The sequence below is a fragment of the Dermacentor albipictus genome, chromosome 1 (genome assembly GCF_038994185.2).
Source record: "Dermacentor albipictus isolate Rhodes 1998 colony chromosome 1, USDA_Dalb.pri_finalv2, whole genome shotgun sequence".
NCBI lineage: Eukaryota > Metazoa > Arthropoda > Arachnida > Ixodida > Ixodidae > Dermacentor > Dermacentor albipictus.
The window spans coordinates 217830147-217850452 of record NC_091821.1 but is presented as its reverse complement, the minus strand read 5'-3'; the positions used below and the strand labels follow the sequence as shown (position 1 = coordinate 217850452).

General features: G+C 42.6%; 1 protein-coding gene across 1 annotated transcript in view; it reads left to right on the top strand.

The window, feature by feature from the left end:
- Positions 1-20306, top strand: part of LOC139054217 (twisted gastrulation protein homolog 1-A-like) — a 50588-nt gene that overhangs the window by 24550 nt on the left and 5732 nt on the right. Inside the window, exons 2-3 of the mRNA XM_070530898.1 lie at positions 10242-10455; positions 13415-13612. Coding sequence (XP_070386999.1) covers positions 10242-10455; positions 13415-13612 — 412 coding nt within the window. The remainder of the gene's footprint in view (positions 1-10241; positions 10456-13414; positions 13613-20306) is intronic.

The window sequence follows — 20306 nt, the reverse complement described above, 5'->3', positions numbered from 1 at the left end:
AAAACAGGGGGAGAAACATAGGAGGAAACATAGGGGGAAAATAGGGGGGATGCATAATAAATGTTTGGTTCTGATTTTGATTCTGAATTACTCATACAAATCAGGCCCCTCGGTTCCCTTTCTTCTCGTTCATCACATTACAAAAACATATTGCCGCAGCGGGTCTGGTTCTCGTTCACTGTCGAAAAATGAGGCCACATGGAACTTTTGATAGAAGGGACTTTGAGCGTTGATTGCAATGTACGACGTGCACCGTACGACAACTTTGCTGCAATACCTCTAAAACCTACAGATGATTGCTAGAGTACGTTCCATTAACCGCCGCTTCGTTATACTACTCATTCAAAGCAAATGGAACGAAGGTAGTCAGCCCGTCAGTGAACCGCAGACCTGACGTCATCTGCGCTTTCTTCCGGTACGCTTACAGAAAAGAAATTAAAGAACACAAACACTCGCATGTCACACTACGCGCTGTTGCGTGAGCTTTTTTTTTTTTTTCGATCGATCGTCTTGTTTACGCTGCTTTCCAGCAAGCCGTCAATTCATTTCCTGCCCAGACCCCTCATCATCTCTGTAGCATGATGCATGGCGTCGGGACAGTGCCAACCGATACACGTCGGTCGATGCCTTGTAGATGCAAAATTATTTTGATGCAAAACGTCGGCTCGATGTGTTGGATAATTGTAGCAGCCTTACTACGTGAAATCAGATCAGCGGAAATGTCGCCTGTCGCGATGTCCGTGACAAAGTGTGTTACTTCGTTGCGCACGATTAAGAAGCGGCATTGGAAGCGCTTCGCGTATACAGGGTGTCCCACTTAACTTGAGCCAAACATTAAAATATTAGAATGTCGCGTAGCTGGACAGAACCAAGGTAATGTTGTTTGCCGTCGCTTTGAGATACTCAGATTGTTATTTTTTATTCCGCCTAATTAAATAATTAGTATTCATTAATTAATCAGTAGCTCTTAAATATTATAATTACATGGAAAGTGTCAATTTGAAAATTGTAGAGCAACATGAAAAACTCCCGATACAGGTTTCTGTTGCTCGATACGTGCTACACTACAGTGATTTTCCGAACGTGGAAGAAGCCCGCGAATACACGCAAAGAGTCTCGAGCAGCCAGTCGCGCGGCCACTTTGCGAGTATTTGGGGGCTTATTTCACGCTCGGGAAAACACTATTATGTAGCATGTATTCAGCAACAACAACAACAAAATTATTGGGTTTTTACGTGCCAAAACCACGATTCGATTATGAGTCACGCCGCAGTGGGGGCCTCCGGAAATTTGGACCACCTGGGGTGCTTTAACGTGCACCTAAATCTAAGTACACGTGTGTTTTCGCATTTCGCCCCCATTGAAATGAGGCCGCCGTGGCCGGTATTCGATCCTGCGACCTCGTGCTTAGCCACGAGGTCGCAGTAACCACGGCGGTTTATCGAGCAATAGAAAGCTATACCAGGAGTTTTTATGTTGCCTACAATTTTCGCATTGACACTTCTTATCTAAATATATTTAAGAAGTTAATTAATCAATTAAGACTAATTATCTAATTATGTGTAATGAAAAAAAGATCTGAGTATCTTCAAGTGACGGCAAACAACATTACGTTGGTTCCGTCCATCTACGCGGTATTTGCATATTTTTAGTGTTTGGCTCAAGTTACGTGGGACACCCTGTATAGTAGAAAGTCAAATAACATGGGAAAGAACACACAGCTAGCGGCACGACTGTGCGACATTTCAACCACGCAAACGAGCAAGTGCGCACTATTTTAGTGAAAACGTAAGCTCCCGGTTTACCGTCTTTTTACAGTCATGATCGGATCTGACGGTCGGTAAGCCAAAATTTCGTTTCGGGATCTACAAACTGGATGAAGAGAAGCACTGATGATAGCACGTACTGGTTACGGGGCCGGATGGTTTCGTACCACCGGACCGTGTGACAACAGAGGTCACTGCCTTTCTTACCTTTTCTAACTCCACAAAGCTTACCTTCTTCGCCATGGAACTGAAACGAAACAGTCAACATACGTTAATTTTACAGATGGGACATACGTCCCTTCTGTATTAGGTTGGCCGACCCCCTCACAGTGCCGGTAGTTGAGAGAGAGAACGTTAAACCGAGTGTGGGTAGGACACCAGAAAGCGGACGATCACCTTGAGCTCTCGCGCGCGTCGCTATAGGTCGCGATCCGTCGTAGTTTAAACGGTCCGTTCTTTGGAGAAAGTTCTACGGCGGTGCGCCGTGCTTGCGTGGCGCCAGGAAGATCGCTCCGGCGCGCGGTGACGCGGGCGGAGGAAGCAAGATGCGCGAACGAGGCCAGCGCGTGCCGTTTTGCGCGCCCTTGCCTCCGCGGCGGCCACGACATACGAGGAGGAGAGGACGCGAACTAGTTGGTGTCCTCGCCGGAAATGCGCGATATATCCGCGCAATGTCATTCGGGCGCGGCGGGGCGAGTTCTGGTGGCGGCGGCGTGTCCATCTCCTCGTGCGGCCGTCCGTGAGGGAAGAGACGGCAGCGAGCGCCGCTGCAGCGTCACGAGCGCGTGGCTCCGCATACTGGCTCTAGCGAAAACGGCCGCCGAGCCCCGATGACGGCCCGCTGGAATGCGTGACGCGCGCGTCGTAAAAACGATGTTCGGGCGGCAGAATGACAGGAATGCCTTTAGCGCGTGCTGCCGCGCCATGTGGTGCTCTGCGCAGCCGAGGGTGCGTGTAGTCCTTCACCCGCGCAGTGACGAGCTCGCTAGGTCGAAGGGCAATGGCGACGGTATGCCGTCTGCCGGCTTCTCCGAGCCACACCGCGAGATGAGTTTTCGCAGTTGGAGCACCTCGGCTGGCAGTGGGGGTTTCAGACACAAAGATAAATGTAAAATATAATTAGTGGCTTTGGCCTTCTACGTAAACGTTGCTAAAGCACAAGCCACTGATTAACCGCTGATTTTTTTTCCCTCACCCTCATTGGGCTGGCAGTAAGGGCAGTGCGTGCATTCACAACGACAAAGGGGCTTGTGCAGAGAGGGTCCATAAAAGAACTTCGGGACAGCTCAGGGTCATGATGAGAAGCTCAAAAGTGTTCCGCAAGTTTAGGCGGTAATACTGAGCTAATAACAGGACATTATTCCTGCATCGAAACCGTGCTTGCACGTGAATGCAAATTTTTCAATGTTTTTTCAAACTTCCAAGCAATTACTTCGTTTTAATCGCGTGTCACGGGCACATTCAAAGGCGTTGGGGGCGACCGCAACCTCCCCTGCTTAGGTACTCGACACTTTTCCTAATGGAAGAGGAAAATGACTGCAATTTGTAATGTGCAACGTCTAACAACACTTTCTCGAAACTACTTGATTGAGGTCTCATTTTAAGCATAAATCATTCTCTCCCATCACTGATCTGTGTTTAGATTTGTCCAACCTTGAGAATCGTTCAGCTGTTTTCATCCTAATGTTTCGGCGTTGCATGAACACTCGTAGTTTTAAATACTTTGTAGTTGTGTACATCCGCTGCCGGCGAATGTATTGCTATTGACCGAACCATGAGGCTTTAATATTTAAAGAAACCGCAATATATCGGGGAACATCCTTGGTTTCCTAGAGGCGCTAGGGTAAAAAACAAAAAGCACACACACACAATTTTTCTAAGATGCGTAATTGCACAGCTCCAAAAGGGGTGTCCCGATTACCGCGAGAACTATTAAGCATTCCATACGTGTATACTAACAAATACTAATTGGCTTAATCAAATTGTAAAAAATCAGATGATTGGTGCGCTGAGGATAAAGAAACTAGTAGTTTTTGTCGTCCGCTCCTGACTGGCCCGTAAGTCTGACTTTGTTGCATAGGCCTATAACTAGCAGAATTGCTAGTGGGACCAGCCGGTTTTGGAAAATTTTTGTAAACATTTGGAAATGGTCAACTGAAAAGGGGCAGTTTTCATGACGTGACCAACTCTACACACGTATACACATGTTTACAAGGTTCAATTCTTTGTCTAACCATTCTTCACATTATTGCTTTCTTTTTCCGCGTCATGATGATTTGGCAACTATGCAAGAACTGAAACAGGGACGCTAATCAGGCCGTTACGAAACTTGTTTCTCTTGACAGCCAATCAAAAGTGGGCCTTCTAAACGGGGCCGCCTTGGTCAAGATCGGCTGACTTTAGCGCGCATTTTTTTTTTTTGGGGGGGGGGGCTGTTTTTCTTGCTATGTAATTGCGCAAGTTTGAAGAACTTTACGAGTTCCCTCTCAAATGGGATGCCAAATGAACCCCCAAGGCCGCCACCCTTTCCTGACGTGACTCCCTTTCTCTCTTTATGCCTTTTCTATATTGTGAAGTGACAACTTCGCGTAGCTCGTCTAGAATATTCCGCCGCGCCTGTCACAGCTGTACGAACGAGCCTGATTGTGGCCCTGCTCCCTCTTCTAATGCTACACTCGCTGCCCGATGATTCATACGCGATGCCTTAGCGTTACCCATGCGCATAACCGACGAGCCATGTAGCATAACCAAATATGCGGGCACCTTGCCAATACATGAACGGCAGCGAATCGAGTGTGTATTCCGCCTTCATCGTCACACTACGCACTGTGCGTGAGCACAAAGGCCTCACGAAGGCATGTGGACACGGCGACGTCTCGTTTCGCCTCTGTCGCCAGGAGTGCTCAAAGCGCGTCTCCGCTACGTCTGGCAAAACGGACCCTCGGTGTGCTGTATGTACAGTGCTCAGCGATTCATTTACTCGGAGTACATGTGTGCGGCGCTTTTTGCACCATAGGTGGGCATTAGGGACGCCGACTTGGTGCATTTGTGGTATACGATGAAAGCGAATTTGGAACAGCACTGCCCCCCCCTTCTTGAGCGATCGCCCACATCTCACTGGTGGCGCAAAAGGCGCCGGCAGTCATGCAGTCAGATAATCGCGTTTGAATCGCTGAGCACGGTACATTCATAATATTAAATGCCCCAAAGTGAAATCAACTGCCTGTGGCACTGTTGACGCCCCAGATATCTAGAAAATGCAGAATAGCTTATACGTTTGTACAGTTTGGGATATGTAGTGGAAATAGTCAACACTTCTTGCAGGTTGGAATCACCCAGTAAGGATTCTCTTCGGTGGAAAGCGACTGACAACTTCGACCCTTGCAGATGTGACAGTGGCGACGGCCGTTCTAGTCCGATTTAAATTAGAGGTTCACTGGCGAATGCGACGGTTACTTTCGTCTTGAAAAGCGTGCAAGTTGCCCTCATTCAGTGTGTGACACTGAGCATTTGAGTATGCGCACCGTCCGTCATCACACACGCAAACACACACGCACACTTTGCTCACAGCCAAATGCACTGCCTTTGCCACTCTGCTCAACAAACTCCTGCCGGGACTATAACGGGTGTTTATTACTATTATTTTTTTAGACAATAGAGAATTTTTCAAAATCGTCAATGGCAGAAAGCACATTTCTAATCTTAGGGCTGGATTACTCAAGAAGCGGACGTTACTTGTCGATAAATCGAAATACATAACCGAGTAATTAGAAATCACAATTAATATTTTTAAATTACATTACGGCACATATTGCAATTTACTAATTGTAGCCGGTGATTTTGCACGGTGTATCACTTGGAAGGAATTTTGACAATGACACCAGTGCGACGAAATACTTCAGCGTTGCAGTTACTTTTGTGCTTCAATGCGCAAAACGGCGTTTTGTTAAAAGTGGAAAAACTGCATATTTGCCGCAACTTTGATGGCGCATATCTCGAAACCCTTGCCAACGTCAAAATTCGTTCGAAGTGCCTTGCCAACTCAACGGCTACAATTCGTAAATTGCAACAGGTGCCGTAATTCAATTAGTTAAAGATCAACAGTAATGTTTCGTTAACTACTCGATTATAAATATAGATTTCTCGTACAAGTAGCTTCGAGTAATTCAGCTCGAGGACTACAATTATGTAATCTGCCACATGGGGTTTTAGAAATTCTGTATAGTCTAAAAGATATAATAAATAATTAAAAAAAACGTATAGTTCGTGACATGGAATTTTGTGGTCCCGCTGTAAGTCTACGTGACAAAGAATATATGAAGAACGACAAATGCAAAAGACGAGTGGTTTGCGATCATATATATATGCGCACAATCCCTGCTATGATAGTGTAATATACATCGCGAATGTGAGATGATTTCGACAATATCGGAACAATGCACGTTCGAGCAGGTGGTAGATGTGGTTTGTCTAAATCAACAAGTTAACTATTATAAACAACGTAATGCTTACTTTCGGGCACTGCAACTCCATGTGACACTACAACAAGTACTACGTTGTGGCAGTTAAACGAATTACCGCTAACGAACGTATAGTACAAATGTTGATGTGGACAGCGGTAGTACAAAGAAATGTTAGGTCGAATATCATTGATTAGCAGTTCCATCCAGCCAGGATGCGGACAGTACTTCTACGGTTATGCTAGTTTCTGCGAGTTGTAGGATATATGTACTAACGGAGGTGAAAATAAGCTACGTGTTCTGTGGAGCATACTCGTTTGTTAACAAAAGTCCACGAAGTTACACAGTGAGCCGAGACGATATAGAACGATTACGATAGTAGCAACGAAGTCCTCATGTTGCAGCTTTAGGAAGCAAGTAGACATTTAGCGGTCGAAGCGTATCAGAGGCGTGCATGCACGAGTGGAAAGGTTCAACCTCAAGCCAGGCTGTACCAGGTACGGGGGAGTAATTAAAGAAAAAGTATGTAGTTATGTTTAGGCGCATTGAACCAGATTACACAAGCAGCTGGTAAGAATGCTGCAACACAAGCCAGAGTGCTTCACAGCAGGCAACCGTAGATGTGGTAAAACGATGCCGAGAACAACAGTACACTGAATGCAAGTAAACTGGCATAACCGTTCAACACCGGTTACCGCGCAGTTGCGCCTCTATATTATGCCAGCCGAGGGTCACGGCGCAAAATGAGACCCTTCCAATCGGACCTGGCAAATAACCGATAAACTGCGCCACCTCTCCTTGCTTTCCGGCGGGAGAGATAAAGAGAGAGAGAGACAGAGAAAAAAACAACAACCGTGGAACCTACACCTCCCTCACCCTCGCGCGATCATTGTCGTTGGACCTCAAAAGCGCATCACGGTTTTTTTTTTCTTTTTTTCTCGAGAGAGGTAGTCCGCGCCGAGCGTAGTCCGGTACTGCGCGCGCGAACGGGGGTTCACAAAAAATCAACAATGCGGTACTGCGCGTTTGCGCTGGAGTGTGAAGGACGTGCGAGCCGAATGCGTGCCACTTGACGCCGCTGAAGAGGCCGTTATCTACTAAAGGGGGAGGGGGGGGCGAATCTAATTGGGAGCGCGCCTGTGTCTGGCGTGCTGACAGAGACCTACCTGAGTGCGCCGGAAGTGGTCCTGCGAGACGCACGCGACTAATTGTTCGAGCTTTCGTTGGGCCGGAATGTGGGCGAGATGGACCACCATTTGCCTTGAAATCAACACCTGTGCCGCTTTGCTTTTGTGCCTCTTTGGGCGCATTCCTGCGTCGGCTCTTTCTGGGGACATTGGGAACGACCACCCCTGTGGGAAGCCACCGAGTGCAGGGAGGGGGGCGAAGGGGCGGGAGCGCAGGAATCCTGCACCTGCACTGCCTGGGGCTTTCTTCTTTGGACTCGTCCGCACGCAAGGGGGAGTCGCGCCTTCGGCTGCTGCTCTCCCCCGTCGGCCGAGGCACGCGGCTGGCCGCGGCCCACTTGGCTCCGTCCAACCACTGGACGCTCAACTTTCCATTTTGCGCCCCTCTCTCAAGTTGCGTCGCCTGATAACTGCCTGCGCGCCGCCGAGACCATGACGCCCGAGCCAGCGTGCGCCCGCCGCGCTCGGCCCCCCCCGGCCGACTAGCTGCCAGGTAAGCCGGGGCCCGGGCGCCGACACCACGTGCCGCCCAATAAACTGCTACCGCCGCCGCGCCGTCTAGCCGGCCTTTTAAATTAGGCGGCTTCCTGCGGCAACGTGGCTCGGGCCAGAGTTGGCGGACTTCGCCGAGCGCGCATGGCCGAGCACACGCAGACGCCGCAGTCTTTCGTGCACTCGTGCCAGCGCGCTCGAAGGCCGTGTTTTGTTCGGTTTCGCGCGCCGACATATATAGGTTACCGGTAGTAAACATACGATGGCCGTGCGACCACTGCCCGGCTTTTCGTTTTGCATGGAGCTAATGAAGGATACAGTTTGAACGTTGCGAAGCCACCGCGGACCTGTATTAACTTTCGTGTATCCGACGTGAGCTGAAACTAATCGGTATTAACCGTTTAATTCCGTGTTTCGATTTCGTTAATTTTGTCTGACAGAAGCTGCTGTTTAATGCCTTTGAATTGAAATTCCTGCTGACGAACACTGCATCCAAAATTTTCTTAATTGCATACAGCATTTCAGCCATGCATGTTGTCATCTTGACAATCACAAAACTCATGACTAGCTTTGTGTGCCATCAAATAAAAGCAAATTTCTGTTCCCGAAATTCTGTGCTACCTCCAATAAACAAAGGCTTGAACAAGAATACATTTCTTTAGTGTTTCTGTCATACTAGGCAGTGTACACAATCAAGTATATTACAGAACATGTGCAAGTGGAAAACACAAAACTGACATGAAATATGTTGATAAAAACACTGGGCATCCTCCATAAAAATATATAATGAATGGAAATAATAATGTGTAAGGATTTCTTGAAAGGGTATTTTTAGTATCAAGGTTTATATAATGCCTATTGGCACCTATATGTGCAGACCCATGCTGTATGAGTCAAAGCACATCGATAGATTGCAAATTTAATCTCACTAAGATGTGTCAGTACCGTGTGTGCATCATGCAGAACACATCATTTCATGTTGAAAACAGCAATGTAAAAAACTGTGCTACTCGTGAACACACCTTTTTGATCATATTGTGTGGCCATATATGGCTGTATCTGTGCACACTTGGTCTTAAGAAAATACCACATGATTAGCAGGTGCTTGTGTATATGGAAAACATGTAGTTGTACTATAACAGTGTTTACCTCTGCTTGTTTACTTAAGATGTCACCTTTAGCTTTGCTCATTTACCAGTGCTCTCACTGACCACTTATGAAAGGGCTTGTGTCCTTCCTTAATCTAGTGCGAGGTAAAGATAAAAATTATTGCTTTGAAATTGTGCTCTCACTGCATTACAATCATCAAAAGTCTTGAAGCCACTGTGTATGTTTTTGAAAACAGACCTGTTGGGTCACATACTGGGGCCCCTATAGAATCTTGCTGCAAAGCCTTAGAGATTTAAGTGATATTGCTCCTCACTGTCCTGAGCTTCTCAAGCAATGCTGCAGGAACTCTGCAGCAGGGCCTTGTTTGAAACTTGTTGCTCACTTAGAGTGGTTTTGAACCATTGAACACTCAGAGGGACATTCACTGAACCATATGTGCTGGTTAAAATGTTGTGGCCAGGCTGCCTTGTCCACACTTGAGCAGATTGAAGGTTCTACAGAATGAAAGCCACAATTAAGCTGAATTTGCTCATAGCCAAAGCATGTAGTTGGGAATGAAGTGGTTCACTCTGTACTGGTGGTGGCTACTTACAACTACACTGCTCAACTCCATGCTGCAGACCTAGACCACAAAGAAATACAGGTTTATCATGTTTTTCCTTTTATGAAACTCATGTGGGCATTGGATAAGTACAAGTATTAATGCCTTTGTTAGGTGTTACAGTGCTAATTACTGGGATTCCTGATTCTTTTATGATGCATGAAAAATATTGTATTGCATAATATAAGAGCGCTGAAACAGTGAAAACACTGGTACGCCACTTCTAAGTGAGGCACTGCAAAAAAACATGCATTGTAACAAGTATCACCCCTCCATTTTCCTCTCACCCTATTTATGGTGTTGCCTCCACCTGCAAGAAGGCATGAGTAACAGGTCAACAAAAGTGAAACTGATGTCTGCTGGTTCTGTGCTTCTGATGAAGTCCACTTCTTTTTTTTTTCTTCTTTTTTTTTCTGCGCTGTCTTTCTTGTCTGTCACATCATGGAGCCTTTGGCCTTTGATGTTTCGAGCCACCTTGTCACAGTCCAGGTTAACCTCCTTTGACGCTCTTGTGTCATCTTATGTGCTGCAATGTTTTCAAGTGTAACACTACACATAATTACTTATTGTGCCGACTTCATTTTGCTTGTAACTGCAGCTACAGCCCACCTTTTGTGCATTGCAGAGCAAAATGTTGAAGCAGGTGCTGCTGCCTTTGGCAGTGGCCGTGGCGTGTGCCTTGAGCCTGAGCCTGGCCTGCAATGAAGCCATTTGTGCATCCATAGTGAGCAAGTGCATGTTGACACAATCATGCAAGTGTGACAAACTGAACGTCACCTGCAGCAGAGACTGTTTCTACTGCCTTGACTATCTCTACACTGAATGCTGCTCTTGTGTTGGTGAGTTCAACATGCTCCACATACATATGTGGTTTTTGTTATCTTCTATAGCTTCTACACTCAGTATAGTGTAAACCAAGTATACGTCGGTCAAACACTTTTTAGTGTGCATTCAATCTTTCAATATGCATTCAATTCATTGTTTTAAGGAAGTGCTTCCTAAACTGTGTGTCTCACTTGGTGTCGTGGCAGACTCAACAGGACTCGGGGGAGGGTGCATAGCGAAGCAGTTTGAGAATTCCAAAAACAAGCACGAAGACCATTTTGCAGAAGCTATGGAGGAAACGCAGAGTTGACAGCCGTCTGCACACACACATATGCATGTTTCTTTTTATTTCCATTGACCATAGTCACTGGCAGTAGATAGGAACATGTGCGCACTTATTTTATAACAAACCTAACCTAACTTAGCCTAACCTACCCTAATTAAGCTGAAACTAACTGCAGCAGCACAAACACTACATCTTTAGTTTGGGGGACTGTATACAACAATTTGCAACACTTGTTCCTGCTGGAATTAATTTTTTCAATCATCTCTAGTCCAGTGAATTTACTCCAGTCATATTAACATACAAGCGTAACTTCAGCAAAAATGTAATTGTGTGTATTGTGAAAATATGAAAAAAAAGGGGGGGGGGAGGAATGATGGGTTTGAAATTAAGATGTTGTAGAGTAGCAGAGTTTCGGAAGCACTGGTATAAGTCCTTCTTTTATGCCATCATTTCCAGATACAGTACCATTGGCTCATTTTTAGTGTCATGAATTCCATTAGGGAAGTGAATCTAACAAACACAGCAAAATAATTTGAAATGGTTATTTTTTTTTTAAGTAGAGAAGAAAACAACCGCTGCTTAAAATTGCAATGCTTTTAAAATTGCAAACATATTTTGTGCAGAATATCTGCTTTTTTGAAAGTTTTGTTTATTGTGTAATGAGCATGCTTGTCAACTGCTGTTGAATCAGAAGCCAAATGTTTTGTCAAAGCTTTGTGAACGAAAGATGTTAAGGAACACTGAAGAAGAATATTAAGTCAAGCTGTATTAGCAGATTATGCTTGCACAATAACGAAATGGCCACTCTTACCATGATGTGGGAGGGAGGGAAGGGGGGGGGGGGCCTACTTGGTAAAATAGTAAATACACAAAAATAAAAGACTGGTAGTGATGCTACCCTGAAGTTCCTGCACCATACCGCTGCGACATCATGGATTCGAACAGCGCCTGCTCAGGTCTAGTTAATTTTTTGGTAAAAGAGTACATTGTAGCCTAAAAAAAGAAAAGGCTTAATTTAGCAAGCTTCGAGCCCTTTTTCCCAAGCCAAAACAGTCCTAATACGAGAAAATACACAGATATGTGACGTTACACTGACATACTGGCACTGAGCTTTCTACACGAAATTTTAAAAAGGGAAGTTTCACCTTCATTTTTCTCAGTAATAATCAATATCTTTTTGTCAAATGAATGAAAAGGATGATATAAAAGAATACCAATCGAAAGTGATTTAGTGTTAGCAATTAGGGTCCCTTTAAGCTTTCATGTTATGATCTTTACTTATGTGGCCTTACTTAAATGCATACCTACCAACTTTTGCGATTTCATTATGAAATACTAAATCACTGTGGAGCTTTTTTTTACAATTTTTGTGTTGACAAGATTAATTCTATGATTCTTCATTTGCATTCAATTTAAGGCAAAAACTGATTTCAAAAGAATGCAAATACATTCACCGACTGATTTTTCGTAGCCTGATTTTTCGAACCCTCTCAATTTATTCGGACCTTCCCAAGACAGCACCACCCACTCAAGTAACGGCAACAAAAGTTTTTAATGCTATTATGTGATCAGTTCATGAATATTTCCATTTGTTTGTGGTGCAGATCATTAAAGCTGAGACTATAAACTAGAGTGCCTGTTCTCAACGACCTTGGAGAGCAATTTTCTAGAATTTTTAAATATATAGTTAATATCTTGACTAATAAAACAATTTTTAGTATTTTTAACAAATATTTAATTTTTCGGGCTTTGACTGCTGTACTTTTAAGATTTGAAGGTTGACAAGTGTGTTATTATGTTAGTATGTTATTTGAGGCTGGGGCATTGGCACTTTGTGCAGTTTTCTGTACAATCTGTACTCTTGTCCATTATGGCAGTGGTGCAACTGACCTTCAAAGGAGGCTTTTGTGAAACGAAGTATTGCAATACATTGAAACGTGATCACTGTAAAGAACACTTTGTGACTACAACACTAAGCATGTGCACTGCATATTAAGTAATATGTTAGAAAAACTTTTAACTACACTGCTGAAACTCTGTTTCAGAAGTGACATGCAGAAAGGCCTTCAACATCTTTTTCCCTTGATTATTTTATTGTTTTTGCAAGGAATGAGGAAGTATTGCCACAATTCATTTCTGTAACTAGTGCATGTACATTGCCAGAAGCACTAATAAGTGCATTTGACATATAGGCTAATCTTTTTCAAGTGTACCAAAACATGTGATCGTAAGATATTTTAAGTTTTTGCAATTCCTTTGGAAAACTTGGCGTTCAAAGAAACTAAAGGCAAACGTATTCGAGTAAGGCCTATAAAATACACTTTTTATGTCCTAATGCTATGGCGTCTGCTTTAAAGGTAGCCGTAGTGAAGTGCCCCAGACTGGTTTCAGCCAATGGATGGTGTTTAATGTTTGCCAATATCTCAGTACACAAGCACACCCACAAAAATATTGCTGCTATAGACAGGAATTCCACACAGCCAGGAGCTGCAGCCCCTTTGCCTCCCCTCCCACTTATTCTGTGCTGTGTGCAGCATCATAAACGTCTGAGCTGCTCAAACACTGCAGTGCCCATATTAGGTAAAGTTACTTGTAGCTAAGAAAGATGACATAAAACTCAACTGTAGTCAGTCTATAAGACATGTGAAGGTATGTTTATTGATGTGTTTTTTTTTTTTTTCTCACAGAGATGTGCCCGCGACAAAATGAAACCATCTCTCTAAGTCATAAGTCCAACATAGAGGATCTACCGGACCCGACGCATGGGTTATTTGCCCTTCTTACTGAGGAAGCTGACCGCTCCTTGAGATGGCGGTCCTACACATTTCCTGTACATGTGGCATTGTACAGCCCTGTGCATGACAAAGATATCAAGCTGAAAGCTGGTAAGTGATGTTTTTTCAAAACAATGGCTGCATGTATTGGTCTGAAATTTTTTTTTTAATTGGCAACATGATTTCAAAAGTAGTATGGTCAACCCTGCTTACAACAAACTGTTTTAGTGGCATAAAAAGTGTTACAATAAATACAGTGTAATTGTATTTGCCCTTATAACGACTGTGGAGGCAGTCAGCCTGTTTCAGGGTCAACATTTGACGCACAGAAATAATGACCATGGTGATTTATTGCCAGAAACATGTTATTGAGGTCTGCTTAAGTAGCACCTACCCAATAATCTTTCTTATGATCCAAGAAGCTATTCAGATGCTTGCCATACTAAGCCTAGTGCTGTCACTGTGTCACAGTGTGCTAGTTTAACCAAAATAGTTCACTCTATTCCATGCTTCATCTGCCACTTGTTTAAGTTAAATTGGCACTAAAGAGAAACCGTGAATTGGTTTAAATGGTAAATTGTTCTTGAAGAACCTTAGTTTAATCGATTTTGTGGCAATACCATATTTTTCCTGACTATAGTTCGCACCCAGTATATAATCTGCAAGGGCCAATTTGGGCTTAAAATAAAATGTTTTTCTTAGGTAGTCTGCACCAGCTGTATAGTCTGTAGGGAGCACTTCGACTGAATATAGGTTTTCTTAGCCTGTCTGTAGTAACCCGTAAAGCGTAGTTAAGCAAACATTTTTATTGTCATAAAGTAATAGTTAACGAGTAATAGTTGCTCTGTGATGTCAATAGACCCAAAGCCCACCCCTCATGTAATACCCCTCTATTAGGGGCTTTTGAGGTATTCGAAATAAATAAATAGTCTTGGTCCTTTATTGTGCTGCATATAGTAAATTCTAAAAACCGTCAAAATCACTCGTCAGCACTAAAGATAGAGAGTCACGAGGTGGTGGAGTAGCTATCGCCATTAAAAATAATATTGTATTCACACCATTGGATGGCATTAATAACCATGAAAGTGTATGGTGCAAACTGAAATTCCTGGGCAAAAGTATACTTCTAGGGGGCGTGCATCGACCCCCAACTGCTTCACCAGAATATTTGGAAGCCATGCATGACTACTTTGCAGATAATACGAATTCCCGGTCTAACATTATAATAACAGGAGACTTCAATCTGCCGGGGATAAACTGGTCTAATTTTTCTAACGATGGCAAAGATTCTAAAAGTGCTCATGCATTGCTCACGACTACATTCAACTTTTGTTTACACCAACTAGTTTCCAACGGTACCAGGGTCAATAGATCATCATCTTCACTCCTTGATTTAGCACTTGTTAGCAGCTCACTTCAAGGTTCAACACCGTTAGTGTTGAAGACTGCATATCTGATCATAAGTTGCTTGCTCTGTCATGTCCAGTTGCAGGGACAAGTTCTTTTACTAAGCCTTCAGATAGTTTCGTTACATTACACACACATTACACACGCAGATTACACACACGCCTACGATATCGCTGTTTTAAACTATTTGGAATCAGGCTTTGCGAATTTCAAGAAAATCAGTGATGTTAATAAAATGTGGTCATGGAGAAATTCTTCTCTTTTGCGAGCAAGAGTATGTCCCATTAAAAAAGAAACGCACTAAAAGGGAATACCCGTGGTTCACGTGAGAAATGATTAATTTAAAACGTAAAATTAAGCGACGACGTAAACGCGGTAGTACAAATGACCTTTCAAGCCTTATTTTTAACCTGCGGGAACAAACAAGATTGGCAAAAGAACATTTTTTTTTTTTCAGTCACTTTGCAGTCATTTATGAACAAAGAACTCCAAAAGTTCCGGCGCTATCTATCAAAGGATAAACGGTGTATATCAGAGATAAAAGTTTTAGGTGAAAGTATTGTTGACTCGACTTTCATTTCTAACAAATTTAATGCATTTTTCCAATCCTTGCTCACGCGGACAGTTTAGCATGCACTGTTACCGTCATATCTCTAGGTAAACCTATGCCTGAGGTAGGGATAACTGAGGACGGTGTTCTTGGCCTTTTGCATAAGCTAGATGTGAAGAAATCACCTGGTCTTGACCAACTATCCACTACCTTTTTGAGTAGATATGCTGTGTGGGTGGCCAAATATTTGCATCACATTTTCGTTATATCTTTAAGCACTGCAGTAATTCCTGATGATTGGCGCTCGGCAAAAATCATTTCGGTGCATAAATCCGGCTCTCCTCTTGAAATTAACAACTACAGGCCCGTGTCTTTCACTAGTACCTGTTGTAAATTATTCTAACGCATTATCTTTAAGGCCATTATTGCTTACTTAGAAAATAATAACTTGCTTTGTCCCCAACAGCATGGCTTTACATCTCGTTTATCTACTGTAATCCAACTAGCTGAAATAACTGATTAATTAATTGGTACACTCAACATAAAAGGCCAAACAGGCGCTATTTGTTTTATTTTTCAAAAGTGTTTGATGTTGTTCCTCATAAAGATTTACTAACAAAACTAAAGGCAATTGGCATTGAACAGAAAGTAGTGGCATGGATTGAATCTTACCTATGAGATAGAAAGCAGCGTTTTGCCATAAATGGGAGTGTTTCCGAAGATTTGGATGTGTACTCGGGTGTTCCACAAAACTCGGTCCTCGGGCCTCTCCCTTTCTTGGTATACATTAATGATATTCATCTTTGTGTCGAACCACCAATCCAGATTAAACTATTTGCAGACTGTGTTGTGTACACAGCCATAAATAAACGAGATGACCAAATTAAATTGGACAATTCCTTACACTCCATTGATGCATGGTGTGCAAGATGGGGCTTAAGAATAAACACTTCTAAAACAGCTTCCATTTTGTTTAGCAACAAAAAGAAGCCCCTTGACTTTACTTACTCTTTAGGTAACGTTACCATCACCAGAACTGACAAAGCTAAATATTTAGGCATCACGCTTACCAGTAACTTCAATTGGGAACCGCATGTTCAAAATGTCTGTCGGATTGCACTACAGAAATTGTCATTTTTGAAAAGGAAACTGCGTAATACCCCTCCTGCAGTAAAACTAAGTGCATACAAAGCGCTAATACGACCAAAATTGGACTATGCATCGGTTAGTTGGACCCCTTGCCAACAATACTTGATTAATGAAATCGAAAGAGTACAGAATTTAGCTCATTGCATTTTATTTATTCTCTTTACTCCCGTCACTCTAGTATCAGCAACTTATGTAATAGGGCCAATCTACAAAAACTTGAGCAGCGCAGGATAATATCTAGATTAACATTTATTTACCAACTTTATCACAATAACTTTAAAAGGACACTAAAGCGAAACAATAAATCAGTTTAGACTAATGAAGCATTGTTTGAGAACCCTGCAGGCAGTCATTTTAAAAAAATAGTTTGATTATTAGATGATAAAATGAAGGTCCAAGTATCAGTATTTAAATTTCGCACCGAAACCCCAGCACCGGTACATCAGCGTGACGTCAGGGATTCCAAAGTATGTTTTCACATTTGGGCCGCGTTGGCTGAATAAAGGTTCCCAAAACTTGCCATGTTTAATATTTGGTTCCTTTAGAACGCAATGTAGTCAATCTGTACCGCTACATATAATTAGTAGGCCCTAGATGATGCCATCAAAATCCAAGACGTCACAGCCCCCAGGTGTGGGAACTTAAGTAGGTGTCGCCATCCGTATTTCGTTCTTGCGCTTTTTCTGGCTTACCAAATGTCTTATCGTTGCAAGAGTGGTGTTTTCGGTGTTGTAGAACGGTAATTTACTGATGCAGAAGAAATCATTTTTCACTTTAGTGTCCCTTTAAGCTATCACGGAAACGATATCTTCAGGATCCTTTCAAACAATCAGAGAGAACGCACCCTAGTAAAACTATCAGACAACCAGTCAGCCACTTCAATGTTCACAAGTTCTCTTTATTTCCTCGTGCAATTTATTATTGGAATACCTTATCTGAGGAAGCAGTGAACACCGCCTTGTTAGAATAATTTGTTCAATGTATTAGTAATATCAACTTTTGTTGTAATTTGAGTCCAATAGTGGAGTACACTCTGAGTTGATGATATTCCCTTGTTCAAGCATTCATTTATGTCTTCTATGTCCAGTGTATTGCCATGTTTTTCCACTTTTGTATGTATTATATTTTTTCAATTATGTCAAGTAATTAGTTTAAATTTACTTCTCTTGTTTGTATTCTAAGTATCCACTCCTGCATGGGCCGGAGAAGGGCCTGCAGTGTCTGTAAATAAAAAGAAAAAAAAAAACAAGCATGTTGGATTCGATTAACATTTCCTCAGTGTTGCCTTCATATTATTTAGTTCTCGCATATGCTTGTCTACACTAAGCTTGAACAATTCCATGAAGGCTTCTCGTCTCTTGTGTGCCATAACAACTGTTGTAGTATTTGCATATATGAAGTTGCGTATAGATGCGTTTACTAGCAAATTCTATAACAAAAAAGCAGCCACTATATTGCGAGTAGCATTCGCTTGCATATCACAACCTGTCAGTATGAGCTGGAAAAATTGCTTGTGCGCATTGTTGATCGTTGCGGAGCTGATTTCGCTATGCGCTTCAGTCCGGGAAAAATTTACAGGCACAGTCTGGCCTCGTTTCCTTCACGAGCGCTTCCAGTCATAAATAAAATTGTGTAGTCTGCACCCAGCAATATTGCAACTTTAAAACTTGTATATTCCGCGAACTATAGTCCCGAAACTACGGTAGGTTGATTATTAGAAGAGAAAATGACGATAAAAGTTTCATTTTTGAATTTCGCACCGAAACCCCAAGGCTGGTACGTCAGTGTGAAGTCGCAGATAACAAAGTAGGTATTTTTTTGCATTATGGCCATTGTGGTTCCGTAAAAGTTCTTGAAACTTTCTAAGTTCAGTCTTTGGCTCTCTTACAATACAATGCAATTCATTTTTACCAATAAAAAATCTAACTAGGCCCGAGGAGACGGCATCAAAATCTGTGACGTCATAGCTAGCTGGTGCAAAAGTTTCAAGGCAGCGGCGCCACATGTCTTTCGTTTTAGTGTTCCTTTAAGGCTGACATCAGCAGCTGTATACAGGTGGCTGCACAGTTCCTTCGTATACACTTTGTGCTGATACATAAAGAACACAGGTGAAGCCGCCTTGGAAGTTGAGATATTTCCCAAGAAATGTTCAGTGCCTCTCTGTGTCATTCTGCCACTTTTTGGACATGCAAGTAGTAAGCCTTGCCTTGTGCCTCTTGGTGTACATATTGCGTAGTTGTCATGCCACTGCACTACAGTTCATTCCATTTGTTCTAAACAAACTTATTCAGTGACTAGGTTGCTGTAAGTGGCTGCACACTATAGGCTTTTGAAAATAATTGTGCTAATGAAAAGTTGTTTGTGCTAAGCAAGAGCTTGCTCAAAGTAAGCTCTTGACTGTACAATCATGCTGCGTGTGTCCAGTTTCTGTCATGCTTCAAGGTTTCTTTTTGAAGTGAAGAGCACAACCAAACTTTCTTTTTCTATTGGCTGCAACAAATGTGTTGATCTAGTTCATTCTATCATGCTGCTTGATTAATGCTTCTTTCTTTTATTCTGTCTTGCCACATAACAAAATAGTGCATTCCATGCTCAAAGTTATTCAAGCATTGTCATCGAAATTGAATCCAACTCCAACAACGACAATAAAAATATTGTTTCTGTACGCTAATACAAAAGGCACTTTTTAACTTGCTGCATTCAGCTGAAAGCAATGCTACGCTACTAAATGGCCATATCATGTGAAGCGATATCATAATATCAAACCCTCCACTGTGCCTGCCAGCAACAAATCGCAAGTTTGGAAAATAAATTTTGCAATTATTTAGTGAATAAGAGCAATTGGCAAGATGCCAATAGTGTATTTTCTAAGAAACTGTCAAAGTGGGAACAACACACTTAGACAGTCGCTTTGTTTCAACTCTCCTTGTGAACAGCATCTGTCTCATGCATTTATACACTAAGAGAGAGAACTTTCAAAACTTGCTTGTTTGCTTACAGGCTACTGTAAGGCTACTTAAGTTTGCCTGTTTGCACAGGCTACTCGCATCATAATGCGAGTAGCCTGTGCGACCCAGGACCCAGGAGGTGGGTGACAGTTGCTTACCACAGGACAAGAAAGGCATTCTTACTGCACTCTCTTTCATTGCCACCTCTAAGACAAGAGCAGTTCTGTAATGCACGCAAATTTTAATTGCAATAGGATAAAAATTTGAGCCGATTGTTGACTATTGTTATGAGTGAACACAACTAGGATTGTGGTTTATTATGTGTATGTACACAGAAAATGACAAAATACCTCATACCTTGGCTCTAGGTTGCTGTTACACAGGCAAATGTAATTGTAGCATAGCTTGATGTCATTAATGGTTTACTGAGTTTCAACATCTCATGTGGCCACAGAGTGCATGTTTTTGTTCTGAATGTTTTTTTTGTTCTAAAGTGTTGCTACACGAGACTAAACAAATGTATAACAAAAATTGTAAATTATGTTTTTTTTTGGCATATTTGCAACTTAAGCTTCACCTGGCTGAAAAGTGTACATGTCGCACTGAAGTCATAAATAATGTCATAAAGGAGCTCAAGTCCTCAGCCATTTAGTACCATTTAGCCTTGTGGTGTGGGTGTCATTAACTCTTTCCTTAGCTTCTGCTAAGTTTTATTATGCGTAATTAGACAATGAATACATGTGGCTACCAC